At 36.9% G+C, this 24,521-nt stretch overlaps 1 protein-coding gene across 3 annotated transcripts; it reads right to left on the reverse strand.

Moving 5' to 3' along the window:
• Positions 1-1,099: 1,099 nt before the first annotated feature.
• Positions 1,100-23,970, reverse strand: klhl17 (kelch-like family member 17). 3 transcript variants are annotated; one of them, XR_010892869.1, is made up of 14 exons: positions 23,854-23,970; positions 19,115-19,376; positions 17,752-17,817; positions 14,870-14,991; positions 13,602-13,823; positions 7,624-7,740; positions 7,225-7,438; positions 6,993-7,137; positions 5,293-5,460; positions 4,884-4,972; positions 4,651-4,724; positions 4,363-4,544; positions 3,108-3,490; positions 1,100-2,751 (listed from the first exon to the last, which is right to left on the reverse strand). XR_010892869.1 is itself a non-coding variant. In XM_067371369.1 (13 exons), the coding sequence occupies exons 2-13, from the start codon at positions 19,326-19,328 to the stop codon at positions 3,262-3,264; spliced, it is 1,842 nt and encodes a 613-aa protein (XP_067227470.1). In that variant the 5' UTR covers positions 19,329-19,376; positions 23,854-23,970; the 3' UTR covers positions 1,100-3,261. The 3 variants fall into 3 exon arrangements, 2 of the variants coding, with proteins under 2 accessions (XP_067227470.1, XP_067227472.1); XM_067371369.1 differs by having other exon boundaries at positions 1,100-3,490; XM_067371371.1 differs by lacking the exon at positions 17,752-17,817 and having other exon boundaries at positions 1,100-3,490.
• Between the last annotated feature and the right edge of the window lie 551 nt (positions 23,971-24,521).

Raw genomic sequence — 24,521 nt, forward strand, 5'->3', positions numbered from 1 at the left:
TGCTATGGGTCAATTTACGCTAGTCTTGTGAGAGAACCCCTGAAACATGCATTTATAATAATAATAATAAACTTTATAGTGCCTTTAAAAGTTGCATCTCAAAGCGCTTTACAAGAACATACAAATAAAATACAACAGAATAGGGGAAATAAAAGATAGAAACATATCAAAACACATTTCAAGACATATATAGTTATATATAAAACAAAATAATCACGTATACGAAACATAATAATAATAATAATAAACTATTTTATAGCGCCTTTAAAAGTTGCACCTCAATAAGTTTACAAGGAGTTAACAGCTGACGAAAATGAGAGAACAGGTGAGTTGACCGTTTCTCAATACCAAGTAAGCAAAGTTTGGTAATTCTACCTTATCTGCAAAATGCAACAGCAGCAATCTTGATAACATCACTTGGCTCGCTCTGGCTACTCCAGTTATCTCTGTATGTATAACCGCCAGCAGGCACATGCAAGGGGGGCTCAAGCCCCTGCCCTTTTTCAAAATTATTCCAAATTGCCCCTCTCAGACAAATAGCAGTGATAATACTGTGGTCAATAAAACAAAATGCATTTGAATTATAATTAACATGACAATGTGTTCGCTCAAACTGACCTTTGTATTTGCACATCATTTTCTATTTGTTTGCGAGTCGAGTTTTCCTTTGCAAAGCAGATCGTGTTTGTTTGCAAAATGCTGGATTAGTTTAATTATGGCACAATATTAGCTCCATAGATTAATTCTTTAATTCTGTCATTACTTGAAGTATTTTAACATGTACAGTAACAGTTCCATCCTCAAATTAAAAGGATAGTTCACCCAAAAATGAAAATTGTCATAATTTATTCACTCATCATGTTGTTCCAAACTGTAAGACTTGTTTTGAGGAATCTTTCTTTTCTCCATACAATGGAAGTCAATGTTCACCATGACTGTTTGGTTACAACATTCTTAAAACGTCTTTTGTGTTCTGCAGAAGAAATTAAGTCATACAGGTTTAGAAGGAAGATGACACAATTTTTGGGTGAACTTCCCTTTAATAATGTCTGATGTCTAATAATCTATTTGTTCAAATGAGATTAAACTCTCGTTCCACCTGAAAACAGCTTTATTTCATTTACAGTAGTGTTTTGATTTTATACAGCAGTATATTGCTCCATTTGACATTAGTGCAAAAAATTCATGTTTGTTCTTAAATATAGCAAAACATAACCGGCACAATATAACACATTCAACAACATTACAATAAAAAAAAAGACAAAAGAAAAGACAGCCAGTTACATTGACATTGCACAAAGTTTCAGGATATTTGGTTATATACATACTGTAATTCCTTTCTGTGGGGTTGTGGTCCTGTGGTGTTATGTATTGTCAGTGCAGGATGCTTCACCTCTACAGAAATGCACATATGCAGCACTCTGATCTCCCTGGACATAAACTTATACTGACCTAAACATGTTTCTCTGAATTATAGTCCTTAAAAAAAGGAAATAAAATCCTAACTTCTTAGAAGTTTTGAAATCATATAATACTACGCTACATTTTAAAACCTACATACAATGGCAGAGAGCAGGATCTACTTAAAGGATAGTTCACACAAAAATGTTACATACCCTTATGTTGTTCCAAAACTGTATGCATTACTTTCTTCTGTGAAACATAAAAGAATATATTTAGCAGAATGTCCAAGCTGCTCTTTTTCCATACGACTATACCTTTTTCACATTTACTTCCAAAAAAAGAAAAAAGAAGCTTCGACATTCTTCTAAAAATCTCCTTTTTTGTGTTCTACGTAGAAAGGAACGTCATACAGGTTTGGAAAGTCATAAATGTTAATTCTTGTGGAAACTATCCCCCGTTTTGGGGTGATCTGTGCTCTCATCAGTTAAACTAATTACAAAACCCACCGTTCACTCATCTGCCCATCTGAGGTAAGATGCACTGGTAGTGGCTGTTACCAATGGCATCACAGCACAACACATACTATCTAGATCCAATCAAAGCTGACAATCCTGGCAAATAAACAGAATTTAGAAAATGCAATATACAATGACATGGTTCAATGTTAACAACATTTGAAACTAACCAAAGACTTATGACAAAATACGAATAAATGTGACAAACAACATATAGGAGCTTATAATAGCCGAGTTACTCACATTGAAGGGCTTGATATTGAAGTGTCAGTATTACTGATTACCCGTTAGTTAACCAGGATTAGTTCTGAGCACCGATCACCCTTTCAAAAACATGAGAAATGAGAAAGTGCAGCTTTAACGTCACAGCTAGTTTTTAGGTATGGCTATAGTCTTTATTAGAAAGACATTTCTCCTGGTTAGTGATATAGACATGTCATTAGTGTTGAGTTTGTACTCCTGTAGAGCTCAAACTCTCAAAAGCTTGTAATACATGACTGTAGAAACCAAACCGAACATGTCCGTTAGATAAAACACTAAATACCTGTTCTCCCTTACACTCATATTTCATACCAAACACCAGTGCTTCTCTGATATGCAAAAAGTACGTCCATTAGTATGTTAAAACTATATCTCTGCTCTTAAGTCAGAGGTGGTCCTTCAAACATCTCTGAAATAGTGTCATGTTTATATTACATTTGATAAATAAATAGGAAAATACATAAAACATATATTATGTCATCAACATGATCTGACCACACTCAGCTGTATGTAGTGTAGAGTCCAGCCCCCGCTTTGTGAGAATTTTCTGCTTCTAAATGTCCATGCGCATCTGTGGTGAGACAGGGCAGCATTGCACGTTACTACCACCTAGTGTGGCACAGCAGCACTACATTATTATGTTCTGCCAAGACGAAATTTCTGTAAACATGCATGGCAGAACCTGTCAAGAGCTACATTCCTAAAGTTGTTCATACTTTTTTTTTTAATATATATTATTTCTTAATATTTCAAAAAAGAATCAAACATAAATTAAATATACATTTAGATATACATCATACACAAAGTGACAGCAAAATGGCAGAGCAACATTATTTTGCACTTTCAAGCACTGGGGTTTATAGGGTGAGAGTTGTGGAGGCCTAGAGTGTGTGAGAGTGTGTGATTTTTCTTTTCATCCTTTTTTACCCTCATGAGCTGTGGAATGCTGCAGTATTCCTCCAGGCAGAGGGGGGCCGCTGTGGCCCACGAAACACTCCTCGTCTGGTGCTCAAACAGAGCAGTTGCGCCTCTTTGCCACGCAGGGCAGGCCGCTAGAGCTAAGCCGGGTTTTTACCCTTTGTCAAAGACTGGTGGAGGAGACGGAAAGTGTAGGAGAGGATGGAGGTGGAAAGTTGAGGAGCTCCAGGACAGCGACTCCCACACTGCTACGGCGCGTGAACATGCATGACGCCGCCACCCACTTGTTGCTACGAGGGTTGTATTTTTCTATGGAATTGAGACTAGAGCTGCCATCATTGCCTCCAACTGCATATAACCAGCCATCCATAGCGACCAGGTCATGGGTGCTCCTGATGATCAAGAGAAGAAAAAAATGTCCATTAGGAACTGAATTATTTCTTTGGACTTGGATAGTTTACCAAAAAACAACTTTTTTGTCATTCCAAACCTGCATTTTAGAATATCGCATTTAAAAAAATGCTGGATGGAAACGACAAAGATGCGCATGAATTCTAAATGTGCATAACTCCTGCACTCAATTGAGACGGATCATTTTTTAATTCGTTAAGACAATATGTGCATAAAATACGATGGACATTTACCGAATAAGTCCCTCGATGTGCAACAAAAACCTTACGTGACTTTGCCTCAACAGTGGATGTGATTGGTTAACTGGACTAACCAGCAGACCAATTTCATTGCATAGCATCTCAATTTTGAAATGCTTGAGCCAAAGTCTGTCATCAGAATGATTTGGTTTAATTCCCTCCCAGAAGAATCTCGCACGATTGCATTCCTAAGCACCTGAACGCAAGATAACATGACAGCATTTATTTATTGTGTTTCATCTGAGTGCTCTGAGACACAATTCATTTGAGATGGAGGAAAAAAAGAACCACAGTTTCTTCCATGATTGCAGAAACTTCCATTTTTATTACAAATATTTTGTGCCAGGAAGTGGCGATTTTGTACTCTTGAACACACTTTATTTGCAAATGTTTTATGTGAGCACAAGTTAAATTTGCAACTTTGAATGGAAACATAGCAAATGAAAGTCAATGGGGTCCAAAACAAGCCCAATGGACCCCAATGACTTTCATTGCATGGACAAACAAAAAGAAAAATATCTCCTTTTGTGATTTGCAGAAGAGAGAAATGTATACATGATGGTGAGTAAATGATGGCAGAGTTAAAATTTTTGGGTGAACTTTAATTTTCGAACCTGCGGATGTTCATGGGAGCCACTCCCTCCCAGGTGTTGGTTTTTGGATTGTACCGTTCCACTGAATTTAGGCAACTTGTACCGTCATTGCCTCCCGCAACATAAAGCATGCCTTCCAGTACAGCCACCCCTGCACTGCTCCTCCTGCTCAGCATGTTGGCAATGGCAGTCCAGGCGTTACTCTAAAAAAAATAATAACATCTTCAGTCCTTTATTTATCCATGGAGAGAAAACATAAAACACACTCTGGAGACGTTTCAACATGTCAGAGAGAAATGTGTCACATACCTGAGGGTCGTATTTTTCAACTGTGGCTAAGTGTGAGGAGCTGTCGTACCCACCGACGGCATACAAACTGCCATCTAATAGAAGGAATATGTGAAACAAGTTCATGTTTGCAGTTTAGAGCAATCACGGAGGACATTAACCATTTCAACTGGCTAAGATATACTCGTAAAGCTTGCAGCTATACTGAGGACAATAGTTTACATTATATTACATTAGCATTATATATTTTTTACCTAATGTGGCCACTCTAACATATCTCCTCCTGGTGCTCATGGCAGCGATGGAGGTCCAGGTACTGGTCAGAGGGTCATACCTCTCTGCACTGAAGACAAAAATCAAAGAGAGAGAAATGTCAGATTATTTGATGATTATGAAAAAAAAAGAAAAAGAAATTCTTCTTGCATATCATCATATTTCCAAATTATTATGCTATTAATGCAGTTATATATTAAAATGTGTATATTAAAAATATTTTTTTGTAATATTACAAATATAGTTATATTAGTTTTTCAATTTTATAGATAATTCAACATACATTTCCAGAGCTTTAACTGATCTTAGATTAACAATCATTGCTGTTTTATATATTTCTTTTTAGAATTATTTTTAGGCTTTTCATATTTATTTGACTGAACAGTATACCTGTTGAGACAGGAAGCACCATCATATCCTCCTGCTGCATATAGCAACCCATGAAGAACTGCCACACCTAAACAGCTCCTCCTCGTTCCCATTGACACTTCAGGTTGCCACACATTGGTTACTGGATCATACGACTCTACAGTAGCCAAATCAGAGGTGCCATCATACCTGGTTTGGGAAATGACAGAGAGGAACAACAGATCTTTCATGCATGTCTTTACTTGCATGATAAAGATGCAATTTAAACAAAGAAAAGACTGTCATAATTCACAGAAATTCATGACACATTTCCTAACTAATCTTAGGTAACTTCTTGATTGCCTCAGTAGGGTAATCTTAAGGAAACAACATAGCTTTCTGTACATTCTGTACCCTTTGTTATGTTATAAATCAAATCTGTGCTATTTTTTAGGGGTGTAACGATATATCATTATATCAAAATATTGCAATGTAAAATGCAACAATATTATTCCAAACACAAATGATTTTTTATGATACCTGAGAGATTTTTCTTATTTTTAATTTTTGGAAGAACTAACCCTTTAAAGTTTGGGAATAATCATTTTGACATGCTTTGTGATTAGAACTGTGATTGATTGAGGAGTGTCGCTGCAGCGCGTGCGCTTCAGATCAATGCAAAGTGAAAGCTCAAACATTCAAATCACCATATTGAGCTTTTTTTTTGTTGTTGTTTTAGTAGTATGACAATTCAAAGCATTTTAGATGGTTTATTCTTATCATGTAAGTGCATTGGAAAGTGCAATTGTACAGAAACAAATTAAAATTTGCAGAGTTTCAGTGATATCACTACTTTAAACTACTATATAATGTTGAGTATAATGTGTAATAATGCAATAGGGGAATATTTGTGGGTCCTGATAATGCCATATTTTGGTGTCACCATTGCCCTGTGCATTGGGGACCAAGTCCAAGCCTATTTAATTCAAAATTTAGCTCTTTAATCAACAGTGCCTTTTCGTTAACTTTTTACCATTTGTCTTATAAAGTAATAATAATAACTAGATGAAAAAAGTCCAAGTCCAAGCCTATTTAAGTCAAAATTTAGCTCTTTAATCAACAGTGCCTTTTCGTTAACTTTTTACCATTTGTCTTATAAAGTAATAATAATAACTAGATGAAAAAAGTTTGTCAAGACAAACTTTAAGTTGGCCTGAAAAAGACGGTCTGAAGTAGTTTGAAGTTTCCAAGTTTGAAAGTTTAAGTTTAGTAGTTTTGATAGTTTGGCTAAGGTATTCTGAGTGGTTGCTAAGATGTTGCTATGCAGTTTCTAGGGTACACAGGGTATATATGGTCAGATGATAGATAGATAGATAAAGTTATATTTAAGAGATAAAAAATTATAATATAAAATGTCAGTTATGACAAAGTCAAAATGACAAGATATTAAGATAAAAAAGTCATGATTATGAGATACAAAAGAAATAAACAAAATTATGAAATAAAATTCAAAATTGAGAAAATTGGGGAAAATTATTCCAGGGTTTAAAAAAAAAATAAAGGTAAATCTCAAGTTTGACCATTTCGATTCTAAAGCAGCAGAGACGTTCACATTGGTGCCACAAAACTCTGAATTTTCAAAAGGTGCCTAAAACACAAGGGTCTCTGTCACTTTAGTTTGGCGTTCTAAAAGAAAAAAGCAGCTTATCTCTGACAAAGATGAGGCTTTAAGGTCTGCATACCCGCCCACAGCATAGAGCTTGTTTCCGATAGCAGCCACTCCGACTCGTGCCCGCCGTGTTGACATGGACGCAACCATGTGCCAGCGGTCAGTCCTGGTGTCATAGGCCTCGCAGTCTCCATGAATAGCAAAAAGACTGCCCCCACCTGAAAGACATACATTTAAATCAATCCAACATCATATAGACGTTTGTGCACGTGTGTTTTTACATACTCTGGCCCTCATTTACAGACCTACGGCGAAGAGGACCGGACTGGCTCCCTCGCAGCGACGTGGTCGGGTGCGGCTGTTACTGAGCACGCCCCTCTGCTCAGGCATCAGGTGATACTTCAGTGCCTCGATCAGCAGGTCTTTGCACTCGGAGTGGTGACGCACCAGCAGCTCTGTATCCACATTACTCATCAGGAAGTCTCGTGTCAGCAGGGGCAGACGCACACACTTCATCAGCTGAAGAGAGTAATGGACGTAGAGTGAGAGGTAAGACGTGTGTATGTAAAAAGGATCAGAGAATACAAAGGAACGGAATAGAGAAACAAGTATCGAGTTGCAGAGACAATCCTTTATAAGTCCTAATCCTGTGATTTATTGTGATGTTGCTAAAAGCGCAGTTTGACAGGAGGAATCACACCCACCCGGGGCACGTGTTGCCTCCGCCCGTCAATGTCATGTTTGACCCAGCTCAACACAGCCCTGTACACCTCCTCCTCTGATGGCACATTCAGGTTATCACTGGAGATCAGATCCAGCACCTGCAGAAATCACAAGAAAGGGTTCATTACTGATCTTTAAGACTAAAGGATTATGGTTTCCATCAGACTTAAGTGTCTACATTACATTTTGAAAAGACAAATGTGTTTTAGTCTGAAGGAAGTGCATTTAAATGCAATTGTTGAGAGACTGTACAACAGTGGTCGGCAATAGGTGGCCCAAAACTGGCCCGCCAGCAATAATATCTGGCCCGCGCCCACAGCCAGATTATTTTGATAGCGACTGGCTCTGAAGTGGATCTGTCTGGAGAGCGCAGTTCATGGACAGACGTCACAGGAGCGCAAGAGCTTTGGAAAGGAAAGAGGCGTGGCCGCGCTTTCCATGCATTTTTTGATGCAACATGTGAACAGCCTGTTATATTATATTCTTTGCAAACAGCAACAACTTCGTTGCAGATAAGACACACCGGCTTAGCATTCACAAAACTAGATATCATGAACGCATAGTTGTCTTTCCATTCTTCTTTGTATGCCCTATTTTCGCTGTCAACTTTCCTCTTTAGACTCTTTGATAGTGAGATTTTCTCTCACCAGCTAGCTTAAACGTTAACATCACTCTGCACATGACTTAATAGCGTACCCACAGCATGCAAACAATAAATATTAAAAAATATAAAAAATAAAAAAAATATGCAGTTTAGTACATGAGGATGCCAAGGAATTATTCTGAGTGTAAAAGTAGGCTACTGCAAATAGTTATTACAATAAGTTACATACCATTTTGTAACAAGCAAATTAAAATGATACACATTTATTATTCACAATATGGAAATAAAACAGTTCGTTAAGAGCATGACTCAAACATGCCATTAATGGACTTATTCAACTCCTTTTATTTTTATCCATTCCACATCTCTCACATATGTGTTTTAGCAAGGCGGTCAGTGTTGCAAGTTGGTGAATGAAGATACTTGTCATGTTATGTGTCACTACTCTGCTTTATTAATTTAAAATATTAATAAAACCCGGCCACTGCCACACAAATGTGGCTTTTTGTTAATGACTGTCCTACTACAGGGTTTAACACAGAGTAACAGCTCACTACCAGTTACAAAAGACACTGTAACAGTCGGTCACAGGCAATTCTAGTTGCATTTTTTCATCAATTAATTTAAATTATCCTTTGACTATGTTCTGGCCCGCCATATAGTGGCGAACAATTTTTTGGGCCCGATGCCAAACTTATTTGCCGACCCCTGCTGTACAACAATCTTATGTAATATATTGCACAGTACAGATGTGCTCAATTGTGACACATTATAATGTCAAAAACAGATCTCTGTTTAAAAATGTTTGTTTGAAAGGCAATATCACATTAATCAACACTGTATTAATTCCTTAATTTATTTGAAAAAATATTTTTTGTAAAGTCACATCAACTAAAGGAAGTTAGTGTAATCATAAAAAATAAATTGAAAATATATTTCATAAATACACGTACACACTACCATTCAAATGTTTCTTATGCTTACCAACGTAGCATTTATTTGATCAAAAATACAGTCAAAATATTACTTCAGTCTTCAGTGTTACATGATCCTTCAAAAATCATTCTAATATGCTGATTTGGTGCTCAACATTTAACATTTCTTATTAATATTAAATGTAGAAAACAGTTGTGCTGCTTAATATTTTTGTGGAAACTGTGGCATTTTTCATTATTCTTTGATGAATTCTTGCTGAATAAAAGTATTATTTTCTTTAAAAAAATAAAATAAATAAATCTTACAGACTACAAACATTTGAACGATAACATAAATATTGTATTGTAATAATATAATTTAATTTAACTTGCATAATAATATATATTCCAATTATGTTTCAAAGTTCTTCATATTCTTAGTTGTGTTTTGGCTCATTTTTGGCTACCCATAATAGTATACTACTCCATTTAACACATCTTACCTGGTTTAAATCCATTCTGCAGATTTTTTTTTATTATTTACAGAAGAGGATTAGGGCCAAGCAATAATAAAAAAATAAAACCATCTCGAGATTAAAGTTGTTAAATTGAGAAAAAACTCATACATTTCAAGAAAAAAGTGGAGATAAAATGTTGAGAATAAACTTTGAGAAATTTTGAGAAATTTAACATGCTCATTCAATAAATTACGAGAAAAAAGTTGTTAAATTACGAGAACAAATTACGAATTTGTTCACATAATTTAACGACTTTTTCTCATAATTTAACAAATTTGTTCTCATAATCTAACGACTTTTCTCTTGTAATTTAATGACTTTATTCTCAACATTTTATCTCGACTTTTTTCTCAAAATTTAACAAATTTGTTCTCATAATAACAACTTTTCTCTTGTAATTTAATGACTTTATTCTCAACATTTTATCTCAACGTTTTTTCCTCGAAATTTAACGACTTTTTTCTCATAATTTAACAAATTTGTTCTCAATATTTTATTTTGACTTTTTTCTCGAAATTTAACAACTTTAATCTCGAGATGGTTTTATTTTTTTATTATTGCTTGGCCCTAATCCTCTTCCGTAATTATTTATTTATAAATCGAAATGGGAAAAAAAAAAAAAATAAACAAGAGACTAGTTATAGTTTGACTTGTTCAATTGACTTGTGATCAAAACACTGCTGTGTTTGCCAACTTCATGTAAACATGTCAACTTCTGGGTCAACCAACAGTGTTGAGTGAGTTTCAGATTGAACAATGGCAGATGGGGAGGTGGGGGTGGAAGAAGTGATAACAGTGTCTGGGAAACCATAACCATTATTTTTGCAATTCCATTAGCTGCTGTTGGTGATAAACAAATTGCACACATTACATTTTTGTGTGTGTGTGTGTGTGTGATGTGATATAAGAGACTTTAGCTAATGCCCAACACCAGCTCATACATGGACAGAGGTTTTAAGAATTACAACCTAACTGACCAGCACCACAACTGCTAAGGACAAATGTAATACCATCAAACCATCATTTATAATCTACACACTCAGAAGCACTACAACAGCCTTTGCAGTGTTCCTGTCACAGATTGTTTGTTTATTTGGGGCAAAGGGCACAGTTAACATGACTATAAGCATGTCCCAGGTCTTGTGGGTTAAATATGGGGCCAATGGGAGCCTCTAGCCTGCAACAGCTGTTAAAAATGAGAGAGAATCACAGACAGAGAGGGAACGGCAGTCTATGTCATCAGCAAGTCCTTGCTAATGGTCCTCTCTAATCAGTGTCTGAACAGCAGGGGGGATTTCATGGAATCATGCAACTTTTCAAAACACAGGGACATTAATACCAGCAGCACTCTGAATATTCAAAAGAATGCTTTTCTATGAAGAGAGCGGATTAGAGCTGATGAAATTAGTGTCGTATGAGAGCAGGGCGTTCTGCTGATTAGCCGTCTCAGCTTCTCACTGACGTGCCGTTGTCACCACATATTCGAACGGATGATTGACAGTGTATTGAAGTGCTGATGCAGAGAGCACTTATATCAGTGTCACCACGCTCTAATGCATGCTGACATTTAAGCTTTGGTGAGTCGAAGAAAAGTTCAAAGTTTGGCTGATTGGCATGGTCCAGTTAGTTCCTGCTGATAGATGCTGTAACTATATCAATGGGGGTTAAAAAAAAACATCTCTTTCCATTCACAGCCATTCAAACGTTCCTGTGTATTCTGACTGAATATATTTTTCCCAAGTGATATATAATATGTACACTACACTACCATTCAAAATTGAGGGTCGGTAGGATTTTTTATTTTTAAAGAAGTCTCTTGTGCTCGCCAATGCATTTATTTGGAAAAAAACAAAAACAACATAATACAAGAGTAATATTATGAAATATTCAAATTCAAAACAAAAAACTTTTTTTTAAAAAAGTCAAGACAATTTTATTTTTATTATATTATTATTTGAAACAGAAATATTTTGTAACATTATAAATATCTGTTTTGCCACCTTTTATTACTTTAAAACGGCCTTGCTGAATAAAATTAATTGAACCGTTTTTAGACTCTTTGAGAAATGAGGTGATGTGCAATGTGTATTAAAGTACTTTTTGACCTTGGATACATATTGTAGGAGACCTCCAAAACAAAATTAGGAACATTTAAAATAGCATAATAGGGGCACTTTAAAAATATAGGCTATATCTTTTGAATGGTAGTACATTATGTAAGTATATATATAAAAATTACATTTTTGGAGGGATCTTAAAAACATAATTTGACATATTTCCATGTCTGCTTCCTTTGACACAGTTTAAGATAGTTGCTAGTCACTGGCTTTTACAGCTCTGGTGATTAAAAACTTCTGCCCATGAGCAAAGATATCAGAATTTGAACCACATAATTCAGAGAAACTCTGCACCAGCTGAACCACTGCCATTGAGATTAATGCTGCAATATATAGATTTTCACCACTAGAGGTCCATATTCAAAACAAAAAGCGTAGCTTGATGACGAGCGCTGATTCATGGGAGATGTCGTCTTCACTTCACAGGCAGTGTAAAAGAAAGCACACTGCAGTAAGCTAGATCGATTTTAGAATATATCAAACGCTGGATGGCTTGTTGATAAATGGCATGCAATTAATTTTAAAACGTATTGTATGATGGAGAAAATTCTGTATTACTGTTCCTAAAAATAAAGCTGCATTTGATTATGCTATGTTAGCTACTTCACAAAATAGTGTTTTTTTCTGAGGCATGGTAAAGTATGGTACTCTCAGACAATCAAGAAAACTAGATTTAAACAATAAGACTAAACATGTTGAGCAATATAGCAATATTTAGTTTTCTGTCTATAAATGTAACCAAACTGTTGTTCCCTTGTCTAATAAAACATGTAATACATTAAAGAGTCTTTGGTGTTTCCATGGTTTCTACAAAATAAAACAGAGGTTAACACGCATTGACAGGCGACTCCCGGACACGTCCCGTAACCTTGGTTAAAATCGCTATTTTCTCACGATTTACAAATAGTTGGGAACATTTGGGATATTGTAAGTACTCAACTGAACAAAATATACTGGCCTAGTGGTTTTTGGATATTTAACTGCAAAAATCTTACATATTGTGCCTTTAATGGGAATGCTAATGAACAGCTTTCTCCAGACCTTGGGAAAGTTGTGTTTTTCTTTGAGTAGGGTGAGGGGATGAATTAAAAGCCAGGATGTGACCAGCCTTCCTGCAGGGAAGGTCGAAAGAGTGCAGATCATTCTTTCTCAGACTAAGTCAAAAGAATCAAGACTTCCCTGACAACAGAGAGAAGAAGAGGCCGGATCAAGAGATTCTGTTTTTAAAAAGCTCAAGGCCAATGTGACAGGAAGTGGTGTCAGTGACATATGAATATAATTAGACATCCGTAGCCAAAACCATTTTCCCTCAAGGATTGTTATGGCTCAACTCCCCAGCACTCCCCATGCATCATTTAACGGGTACACTTTACACCCCTATTTTTACATCCTGAATAAATCTATTCTTAAAATCCCTCTCGGATCCGAGTTTCTTACGGTTTAAATTTTTTATGACCACGTGCAATTCAGTCTGTTCCTCACACAAAGCTATCATATGTACTTTCATGTTGTTTTTTGTCATTTTGGAGATTCACAACCCCAGTTCTCATTCACCATTGTGTTTTACCTAAAAAAAAATAAATAAAAAAAAAAAAAATGTAATTTTGTGTTTCACAGAAGAAAGTAGGGAAAAATGTTGCTGTGGCAAAGTACTAAAGCACTAAACTACTAAAAGTTAAAAATATATAATTTAAATAGAATAAAAATGACAAAATACTAAAATAATATTGAAAATGTATAATTTTACTATGTCTTTAACTACTTTACTACTATTTTACTACATTAACTACAAAGCAGATCACTCACCTGTTTGAGAGGTAGCAGCATAAACTCCTCAGTCTTCGAGACCTCAACAAAGTGCTGCAGGACGTACTTATGGGCTGACTTGAGAAGGTCACTGCAGGAGTGAGTGTCTGCAAAGCCACGGATGCCCAGGCAGTTTGAGGGGTCCAGCTGGCTGAGGAGGAATTTGCAGCAGGCATCTCTTACTCCGTTGAGCTGCAGGAGACTAGCTGCTGGCAACAAGGTCTGTTCAAAGAAGGCAGTTGAAGTTAAAATGTAGTAGTCATTTTCAGAAATTAATATTTAACATCATTATATGCGGTCACATTTACTGGATTTTGCTCTCAAAATTTTGTGGGCATTTCAACAGGAATCTGCACAATAATGAGCTTCGCATGAGGCCTGCTGCAGATCTCGTTCATGTTCAAGATTGTCACGATAAACAAGAGAAAGCTGCTTGGTTTAAAAGTGACTTCCGGGTAAGTGGTGCTTTATACATCGCTACACTATTGACAACAGACAATGGACCTTCTCTGCAGGCCAAATTTTGCCAAATATTCTCTGAAATTTCGCTAATGTGACAGCACCTTTAGTCTAATGAGACAAATTTGTGTAAATTAGCTGCCACTAGGGGTGTAACGATACCCTCATGTCACGATTCAATACATATCACGATACTCCAAGACATAAAGGTTAACAAAAAATGTACTGGTAATTAAAATGCTAAATTTGGTATTACATTGGGGGAGGAAATAAATAGGCTTGGACTTGAATGAATATGCACAGCACAATGGTGACACCAGAATAAAAATGATTCTGAAGCTGAATATACAGAATTATTTTAGACAATATGCCTGCTCTCTGTCACTGACTAGATATATTTAAAATAATGTAGGCCACTTTTTACTGGTAACACAAGGCATTTGGCATTATCAGGACCCACAAATATTCCCCCATTGCATTATTATACATTATATATAGTAGTTTAACATAGTACTGACACTAAAACTATGCAAGCTTGAATTTTATCTCACACAGTAATTTTCATTAATTAACTATACACAATACAGATTGTTGCATTTTTATATTGCAACACGATATATTGTTACACACCTAGCTGCCACATATACGTTTGTTCTTTTGAAACAGCATAAATAGAAGACCTGCATTTGCATCTGAACATACCACTATGCTCAGTACCTTACAGAGCAAACAATATTACATCCTGATACAAGGTAATTGTGAGCATGAACACACAGTTTGTTCTTCAAAAGACACTAAAGGTGACATACCTGCACATTTCCTTCTCCTACTACGATTTCGGCAGTGTAGGCGTACTGCACCAGCTGCTCCAGAGCCTGAGGGTCAATGTCATGCAGGGTCACGTGGGTCTGACGGCTCTCGGACATCTCATCTGCACAGTCACAACATACACAGCTGTGCAATGGATGCTTTTGAAGATCACTGGTAGAATTAGGCAGCTTTCAAGGGTTTTGAAATACCCTAATGTCCTGTTCACACATACAGCGAGCTCTGGTGGTAGTACTGTTCGTCAAAGTGGATGTTCACATTTGAAAGTTATTGGTGCTGCTCCCCTGGCAATAGCTTTTGAAATCTGATCACAAATGGGATGAACATCTGCTCGGAGTTCACAGAGTATCTGTGCTGTTGGATGCTAGCGGATGTTCCTACTTGACTGCTGTTTTGAACTGTCTCAGACAGTGGTTCACTGTCTGTACTATATTTGCATGAGATCTTCTGCATAAAATTTGCAAACTGCTTGATTTTGTTGCAATGTCAACGTTCTGTGACATTCACGACACCAGAAATAACTGTATGAATGAACGACCCTTGAGACCAGTGTTGTTACTGTCAACTAAAACGATTTAAAATAGTTCTCGTTAATTAAAATAAAGCGGAAATAAAGTAAATATTAGTTAAAAAAAATAATGGATAGAAACAAATCAAAATTAGAAATGCTGCCTTGGCAACTAACTGAAATACTAAAACTGAAATACAAACCCAATTCCAAAAAAGTTGGGACACTGTACAAATTGTGAATAAAAACAGAATGCAATGATGTGGAAGTTTCAAATTTCAATATTTTATTCAGAATACAACATAGATGACATATCAAATGTTTAAACTGAGAAAATGTACCATTTTAAGGGGAAAATAAGTTGATTTAAAATTTTATGGCATCAACACATCTCAGAAAAGTTGGGACAAGGCCATGTTTACCACTGTGTGGCATCCCCTCTTCTTTTTATAACAGTCTACAAACGTCTGGGGACTGAGGAGACAAGTTGCTCAAGTTTAGGAATAGGAATGTTGTCCCATTCTTGTCTAATACAGGCTTCTAGTTGCTCAACGGTCTTAGGTCTTCTTTGTTGCATCTTCCTCTTTATGATGTGCCAAATGTTTTCTATGGGTGAAAGATCTGGACTGCAGGCTGGCAATTTAAGTACCCGGATCCTTCTACGCACCAATGATTTTGTTATTGATGCAGTATGTGGTCTGTCATTGTCATGTTGGAAAATGCAAGGTCTTCCCTGAAAGAGACGACGTCTGGATGGGAGCATTTGTTGTTCTAGAACTTGGATGTACCTTTCAGCATTGATGGTGCCTTTCCAGATGAGTAAGCTGCCCATGTTACATGCACTCATGCAACCCCATACCATCGGAGATGCAGACTTCTGAACTGAGCGCTGATAACAACTTGGGTTGTCCTTGTCCTCTTTAGTCCAGATGACATGGCGTTCCAGTTTTCCAAAAAGAACTTCAAATTTAGATTCGTCTGACCACAGAACAGTTTTCCACTTTGCCACAGTCCATTTTAAATGAGCCTTGGCCCAGAGAAAACCCCTGCGCTTCTGGATCATGTTTAGATATGGCTTCTTTTTTGACCTGTAGAGTTTTAGCCGGCAACGGCCAATGGCACGGTGGATTGTGTTCACCGACAATGTTTTCTGGAAGTATTCCTGAGCCCATGTTTTGATTTCCATTACAGTAGCATTCCTGTATGTGATGCAGTGCCACCTAAGGGCCCGAAGATCACGGGCATCCAGTATGGTTTTCTGGCCTTGACCCTTACACACAGAGATTGTTCCAGATTCTCTGATTCTTTGGATGATATTATGCACTGTAGATGATGATAACTTCAAACTCTTTGCAATTTTTCTCTGAGAAACTACTTTCTGATATTGCTCCACTATTTTTCGCCGCAGCATTGGGGGAATTGGTGATCCTCTTCCCATCTTGACTTCTGAGAGACACTGCCACTCCGAGAGGCTCTTTTTATACCCAATCATGTTGCCAATTGACCTAATAAGTTGCAAATTGGTCTTCCAGCTGTTCCTTATATGTACATTTAACTTTTCCGGCCTCTTATTGCTACTTGTCCCAACTTTTTTGGAATGTGTAGCTCTCATGAAATCCAAAATGAGCCAATATTTTTAGCATGACATTTCAAAATGTCTCACTTTCAACATTTGATATGTTATCTATATTCTACTGTGAATAAAATGAGATGAGATTTGTAAATTACTGCATTCCTTTTTTTATTCACAATTTGTACAGTGTCCCAACTTTTTTGGAATCAGGTTTGTAAAAAATAAAAAATAAATATTTAAAATATAACTAAAAATATAAAATAAATAAATCAATATTATAATAGTATTTATACTACATATAAATACTAAACAAAATAATACTAAAATAATACTGTTTGAAATGCATGACAACACTGAACAGTTAAATTAACATTCCAAACAAAAATAAAATGCTGGATCATTTAAATTCAATTTTCTAACTTCTTTTGCACAAAACTTATTTCCTCGACTATCTGTAGTTAAACTGTTTGCATAGTGTTATTTTATGAAAGGAAAGATAATATCTTCTTTTGTGTTTTTACATCTATAAATCTTAACCAATTATTTCTATTTGGACATTATTTTCATCATACTGTTAGCAGACATTTAGAGAAAATATGAAAAGTAATTTTGAATTAGAATTACCTGTAAGAAAAATGCAGCACACTCAATGTCAGTACAATTTAGTTGTAAGTTTTTATATGTATAATGGAGTTTAAATCAGTGTGTAGTAAGTAGATCTAGTGTATGGTCAATTCAGAATAGTCATGGCTCTGAAAAGCCCACACTGTCCTGACTCATACCATCACACTCTAGTCTGAGGTGCAGCGGGGCTGATGAGCAATAGGAAAAACCAGGCACCTGCTGACCTGAGACCAGGACAGGGAAGAGAATAAAGCATGGCAAACATTAGGAGATGACAAAAGGCAGGAAGGAAGGAAAAGCTTGAAACGGAAGCTGAGGTAATGTACATAGGAAATAAACACTACACAATACACAATACACCTTAAAGACCATGTGAAGTCAAAAGTGTTTTTGTGCCTTTTAGTTTGTGTGTTAGTTTTGAAACTATCTATATGGTAGCTTACTCTTGATTTGAAAAAAAGAAAGAAAAAGAAATATAGTAAATATATGCAGAAATTCAGCTTCTAAAAATAAAATGACATTACCAGACCAAAAAAATTTTCCACCAAAATTACCCGGAACAATTTGTCCAAGGATTTTTTTTTCCCCAGACCTGTTGCTGTCTGCATTTCCATCGTGGTCTAAAGCACCATGAAGATTAGGCAAATTAGTCCAGTGACGTAGGACTGTGGGTGACTTTACGGTTCCCGCTGGATTTCATCCTCCGCATATTACCTTAATAAAGCCTAAACCTCATCATAGTCTATCGGTCGTATTTTTGTTGATTCAAATAGCTTTTAATAGACTTAATAAAATTCTGCTATCAAAATGCTGCATGAACTTAACCAATGAGCATGTTCAGTGCCCAAGTCCCACCCCTGAAAGTTACTGAACTTTGAAAAAGTACTACTTCGCAAGCTAGTGCTGTCAAAAGTACCAACCATGGTACCAAGTCCGTACTGAAATTTTAAAAATGTGACACTTTGAGCACCATTGAGCGGATCCATAAACACCTCTGATTGGCCTTTGTGTTCACGTGCTCATCAGATATGTCTGTGATTGGCTACAATGGTCAATGCATGGGAGCGTTTGAAAGCACACGGAAGTGTTTAAAATTGAAAGTGTTTTGAAAGCGGGATAGGTCCACTGCTCGTGTGTATTTGTGTAAGTGCTCTGTGAAGAGCATCATTGATGTCTATTTCCAACATGTTTTTGAAACGTTGATCATTGTAGCCAATCACAGACATATCTGATGAGCACATGAACACAATGGCCAATTAGAGATGTTTACAATTCCACTCAACAGAGCTCAAAGCATTACGACTTGGTACCGAAGTCGGTACTTTTGACAGCACTATCGCAAGCAGGGACTTTCTGAGGGGGACATTTTTACACGTAACTTAATTTAGATACTGGTCCCCGGGTCGTACCACCCCAAAGTCCCTAGCTCCAGGGGAAAGTTCCAGAAGTGGAAATGAGGCTTTGGTTCTGGCCAATATGTCTCAATTTTCACCATTTTCATTTCTAAAATGGCAGACCTACTTGTAAACATGGCGTGGAAGTATGGACTGCAGGAGGCCAGCACCACCTTGTGTGCCTTGATCTCTTTGTTGGCCACATGAAGCACAATGTCGCAGAGCAGGCCGCGCTGCCGCATGCGGTTCATGGACACGAAGGAGTCATGGTAGTGGCGCTTGGAGTTGTGTGAGATGCTGTGGCCATCCCGGTTCAGCAGCTGCATACCCCCCTCCATCATGCCGGTGCTCTCCAAGGCCTGCTGGAGCCTGGGCCTCACTCTAGGACTCTACAGGAAGAGAGAAACACACCCTATGAAGTCAAAAATTGGGTTTTGTGGCTTTTAGTTCATTTCAAAATACTCTTTAACAGATGTATACACTTAAAATCTATATTCTTCCTCTTCAGAAAAAAAAGTCCAAAAGTATTGATGACTCATCCTGCACTATACAGATTTTTTTTCCAATCAAATGCTCTCTTATATAAGAATGTCCTGCCCCTAATAGAGTGCAACAGTGCCCACCCACTTTTTCAATTGTCTTGATTCTGGAAGTATTTTTTTCCCATTCATTTGTCCCATAATATAAGTCTTAGTTAAAGAGTTATAAGCCTTGAACCAAACACACCAACATAACATTAGATTTGAAGCAAAAAAAGATTTAAAAATCTGACAAAAATACAAAAGTACAAGAATGTACTTAACAACTTCAATGAGGGAAAGAACTGCAATCTCATGAAGGATTGTGAATGATATAATCAAATTTAAAAGATAAATAATATAAAACAACTGAGGTAAATAGGGTTTGAGAAGAGAAGAACTCTTGTTAAAGCTAATGCTAATTATTAATTAATGTCATGTTTAACGTCTGTGCATTACAATCTCTGTGTTATTTGCCAGGCTGTAAATCCATTTTAATTTGTGCTTTCTTGGTTCACATTTCCTTTCCATACAGCATAATGGTTGCTTCAAGGCATTTTGTACAACGAGCACGGAATCATAATGGGGGAAGCGAGCCAGACCGAAGCGCTCAAGCATTAAATATCATGAAAATTATCACTTCACAAATTCCCACTCATTTTATAGCTTATAGCTACATACGGTTTGCTCCTCAATAGTCGGTGGCCTTTTCTCACTGGCCCGAGGCCTCAAAAGCTTTTTAAATTTGGTCTCTCGTGCACATAAAGACTCTGGCACACTAGCTGCATAAATAAACCGGCTGGTTGATTTTAAAAATGAAACGGTGTTCCAGATGAAAGGACGAATGGTATGGAAAGGTTGGACCGGGACATGTCGTGATGTGTTGGCCAGCCAGCTGCACACATTCAATTCTCCATCAAAAGCATCACTATAGAAACCACAGTGCCCACGGAAACGTGCTGGTATCTGTCATACACTTCATTTTGAGTGGGAAGATTGGATGGAGCTGCGAGAGACAATTTAAAGGAGGGCGATAAATAGCAATCCAGTTGACAAAGGTGGGATTACAAGATGCCACCTCTTCTATTACATGCTGAGGTGTATACAGTTTTAAATCAAATAAAGCATTCAGCAATGGGATGTTTTGTTGTTTTCCTAACAATACCACTCCAACTCTAAAGCATTACTCATGTTACTCCAAATAACAGACGACAGGTGAAAGAGAATTAAAAGAGTCATAGGCTCAGCATTACAGCCAGCAGTGGTGTGGCTGCCCACAAAATGGCTATGGGGTTTCAGATGCATAAATCCTTTAGTTATACAAAGCAAACGCTGCGGTCTGAAACCTGAGGTCACTAACTGTTTAAACATGCAGAACAGATGAAACTGTTGACACTAGTTATTTGTAGTATGGTAGGCACTCAGGATGGAGTTTCTGTAGATGCCTGCCTCTCAAAGCAGTAACAAATTGAGAAACTCCAGCATTGCTGCTAAATAAAAGTTGTATTATGACTGTGAAAAGCAATGACTGTGGTAAGCTTCTTCACAAACTTCAGTTAGTGCAGAACCCAGCTGCATGTTTCATTTCCAGAACTCCTTCAAATTAACATGTTTTCCAACATCTGCACTTGAATTTGGTTAAATACAATATTGACTGTGTAAGGATTTTCTGCTTACCTATAAGGCACTCAATAATTTCACCCCTTCGTATGTTTCTTCACATACATATACTCTTAGATCTTCTTCTGCACTCACTATTGACTTCCATGGGTTCGAGAGCTTTTAGTTACGCAGCTCAACATTTATGGAAGTCGCTTCCACAGAATATCCAAAAATTTTAAGTAACAGTTTTTTTTCTTGTTTTTAAATCTCTTCTTAAAACTCATCTTTTTGGACAGGCGTTAATGTGATTGTATTTATTTACCCATCTTACTGTATATGTTGTGTTTTTAAGCCACGGGCCTTTATATTTTATGTTGATATGTGCTTTTTTATGCTTGTAAGGTGTCCTTAACCTATAATAGACAATATATTATTGTAACTTGCACAAATAAAATAAAATAATAATATTAATCTGACAGAAGGTTTCTGAAAGCTTCAGTACTGTACAGTACTAGCAATAGCTGTAGTAATATTTGGCAGACATGTGAGGACTGGTTATTCAGTAAATAGAAAGCATTTTTCCTCTTGCATACTAGACAGGCTGTTCTAGAGTTATACAGATAAAGTCAATCCATACAAACATCCCCAATATCATTAAATCTGACTCAGCACACTGTGTGCCATCCAGACAGAGCATCTCTCACCCCTCCTCCTCTGTTCAATACAAGTCATCCAGGAGAATAACACTGAGCATAACCAGCACTACCTGAACTGATGGACGCCTTTTCCCTTTGTTTCGTTTGTCTGCTTTATGAAGAATATTTTGGATTGAATCCTAGAGTGCAGCGGCTGAGCATCACAGTCCATATGAAAAATGCATAAAGCCTCAGTTTGGGAGATTGTGTGTTGTTGACGTAAATGAAAGCCGCATGAGTGCTAGTCACTGACGTCACATTTTAAGGTCGCGCCGGATGTTTGTTTTTCCATTTGTTTGGCTCTTAATCGAAGCTCAGATTAAAATGCTTCCATCCAAAACAATACTGAACAAGTTATAGTCTAGCAATTTGATAACGCTCCTTCTACATTGTTTAAAAGCTACACAACAATTCTCATATCACGCCTCCTTAATTTCAGTTCGCTAGTGATGGAAAGTCCGACTCATTCCACGAATCGGTTCCTTCGAACAGTTCGTTACAACACATTTCAGCAATTATTTTACGTCATGACGTAATTACGTTTCCACGTGGTCCCTGACATCCCAGTGAGGCATATTACACTTAAATAAAACATATGTAAGCATAAGTTTTATTTAGATTTTTTCTGTAATTTTAAATGTTTTACAGTTATTTCACTAAAATTAATCTAGCCTTTTCCTTATGCTCTTATCAGCTCAATCATCGGTTATTAAAGGATTAGTCCACTTTTAAATAAACTTTTCCTGATAATTTACTCACCCCCATGTCATCCAAGACGCTCATGTCTTTCTTTCGTCAGTCGAAAAGAAATTAACGTTTTTGATAATTCCAGGATTATTCTCCATATAATGGACTTCAATGGCCTCCAGACGGTTGAAGGTCAAAATTACAGTTTCAGTGCAGCTTCAAAGGGGTTTAAACGATACCAGACGCGGAATAAGGGTCTTATCTAGCGAAGCGATCGGTCATTTTCGAAAAAAAAAAATAAAAAATACAACTGTTTATGATTTATAAACACAAAATATCGCCTTGAACATACTTCCGGTTTTCACATTCTTCAAAACGCTTTACGTTGTATGTCCTACGCCTTCCCTATTCTACTTACGGAAAAAAAAACCAAACTGGCGCTGCGTTCGTTCCGTAAGTAGAATAGGGAAGGCGTAGGACATTCAGCGTAAGCGTTTTGAAGAATGTGGAAACATTCAGCTGCACTGAAACTATAATTTTGACCTTCAACCGTTTGGAGGCCATTGAAGTCCACTATAAGGAGAATAATCCTGGAATGTTTTAATCAAAAACCTTAATTTCTTTTCGACTGACGAAAGAAAGACATGACATCTTGGAAGACATGGGGGTGAGTAATCAGGAAAAGTTTATTTAAAAGTGGACTAATTATTTAAGAATCCGATATCTCCGAAAAAGAGAGGATTCCCAGACAGTGAAACGAGTGTCTGAGGCGAGAAACGATTCAATAGGATTCAAATCGTTCATACATTGAAAATCGAATCATTGAAAAGATCCGACTCAAATGAACGATTCATTCAAGAATTGGAAATGGAAAAACTCATTGTGTGCATGTATTGGAAATAACCGCCTGCTGTCCATGTACATACAACAACAAATTAAATCATACAACAGAAGAATGTGTTGCCTTATTTAACGGTATAACTAGACTCGCTTGGTGGCTGCTCATATTGCCTTTGTTCAGAGGGGATTTTTACAGTGCAGACAGCTGACAGACGAAAAACACCATTCAGCCCTCATAACATATTTAAAACGCTTTAAGCGACAGCATTAGACACAAAGAAATGATCAATGTTTAATGCACAAGCTTTTACTTGAATCAATTGACAAACGTGTCTGCCTGAACAAAGAGCACATCAATGCGATAGAGCTATTTCATAACACTGCAGCTCTGAGACGGTGAGCATGCGTTTGCACATCGTGTGTTTTTGCATAAACTAAAACATAAAGTCATAAATAAATAAATGTTGCTTTCATTGTCAGATAAGTTGCAATTCAGTCTGGATGAGATCAGAATCTAAGCTCACCTGCCGTCGTCTGTGTCTGATTGACAAGACTCGTTTCTTTCTGTGTAGCGCTCTCTCCAGTTTTGTCCGTGTATTATGATTAATTTTAATGCATGTGGTGATTTATTTAGCCCTACGTGGTGAGTTGACATGCTACATCACATGTCGCATCAAAACAGACGTCTGTCTCTCAGCTCTGGTCTGCACTACTAACAAAAAATAATATTCTGTTGAACATGTCACGCCCACCACAAATGTGACTGGGCTTTGTTTTTAAAGGGTTAGTTCACCCAAAAATGAAAATAATGTCATTTATTACTCACCCTCATGCCGTTCCACACACCTTTGTTAATCTTCAGAACACAAATTAACATATTGTTGATTAAATCCGATGGCTCAGTGAGGCCTGCATAGACAGCAATGGTACTTCCTTTCTCAAGATCCATAGAGGTACTAAAAACATATTTAACTCAGTTCATGTAAGTTCAGTGATTCTATCTTAATATTATAAAGCGACAATAATACATTTTGTGTGCCAAAAAAAAAAAAAAAAAGACTTTTTAACAATATCTATATGGGTCGATTTCAAAACACTACTTTATGAAGCTTTTGAGATTTATGGATCTTTTGTTTCGATTTAGTGATTCGGATCTCCTATCAAATGGCTAAACTGCTGAAGTCACGTGACT

The sequence above is a fragment of the Chanodichthys erythropterus genome, chromosome 20 (assembly GCF_024489055.1).
Source record: "Chanodichthys erythropterus isolate Z2021 chromosome 20, ASM2448905v1, whole genome shotgun sequence".
NCBI classification, from domain to species: domain Eukaryota; kingdom Metazoa; phylum Chordata; class Actinopteri; order Cypriniformes; family Xenocyprididae; genus Chanodichthys; species Chanodichthys erythropterus.

Excerpts from the sequence above, each read along its gene's own strand:
- klhl17 (XM_067371369.1), bottom strand. The coding sequence starts at position 19,328 with ATGATGGAGGGGGGTATGCAGCTGCTGAACCGGGATGGCCACAGCATC. Across the intron at positions 14,992-17,751 it reads CCTCAGACTAGAGTGTGATG|ATGAGATGTCCGAGAGCCGT; the intron begins GTATGAGTCAGG and ends GTGACTGTGCAG. Across the intron at positions 4,725-4,883 it reads TGTTAGAGTGGCCACATTAG|ATGGCAGTTTGTATGCCGTC; the intron begins GTAAAAAATATA and ends TCCTTCTATTAG.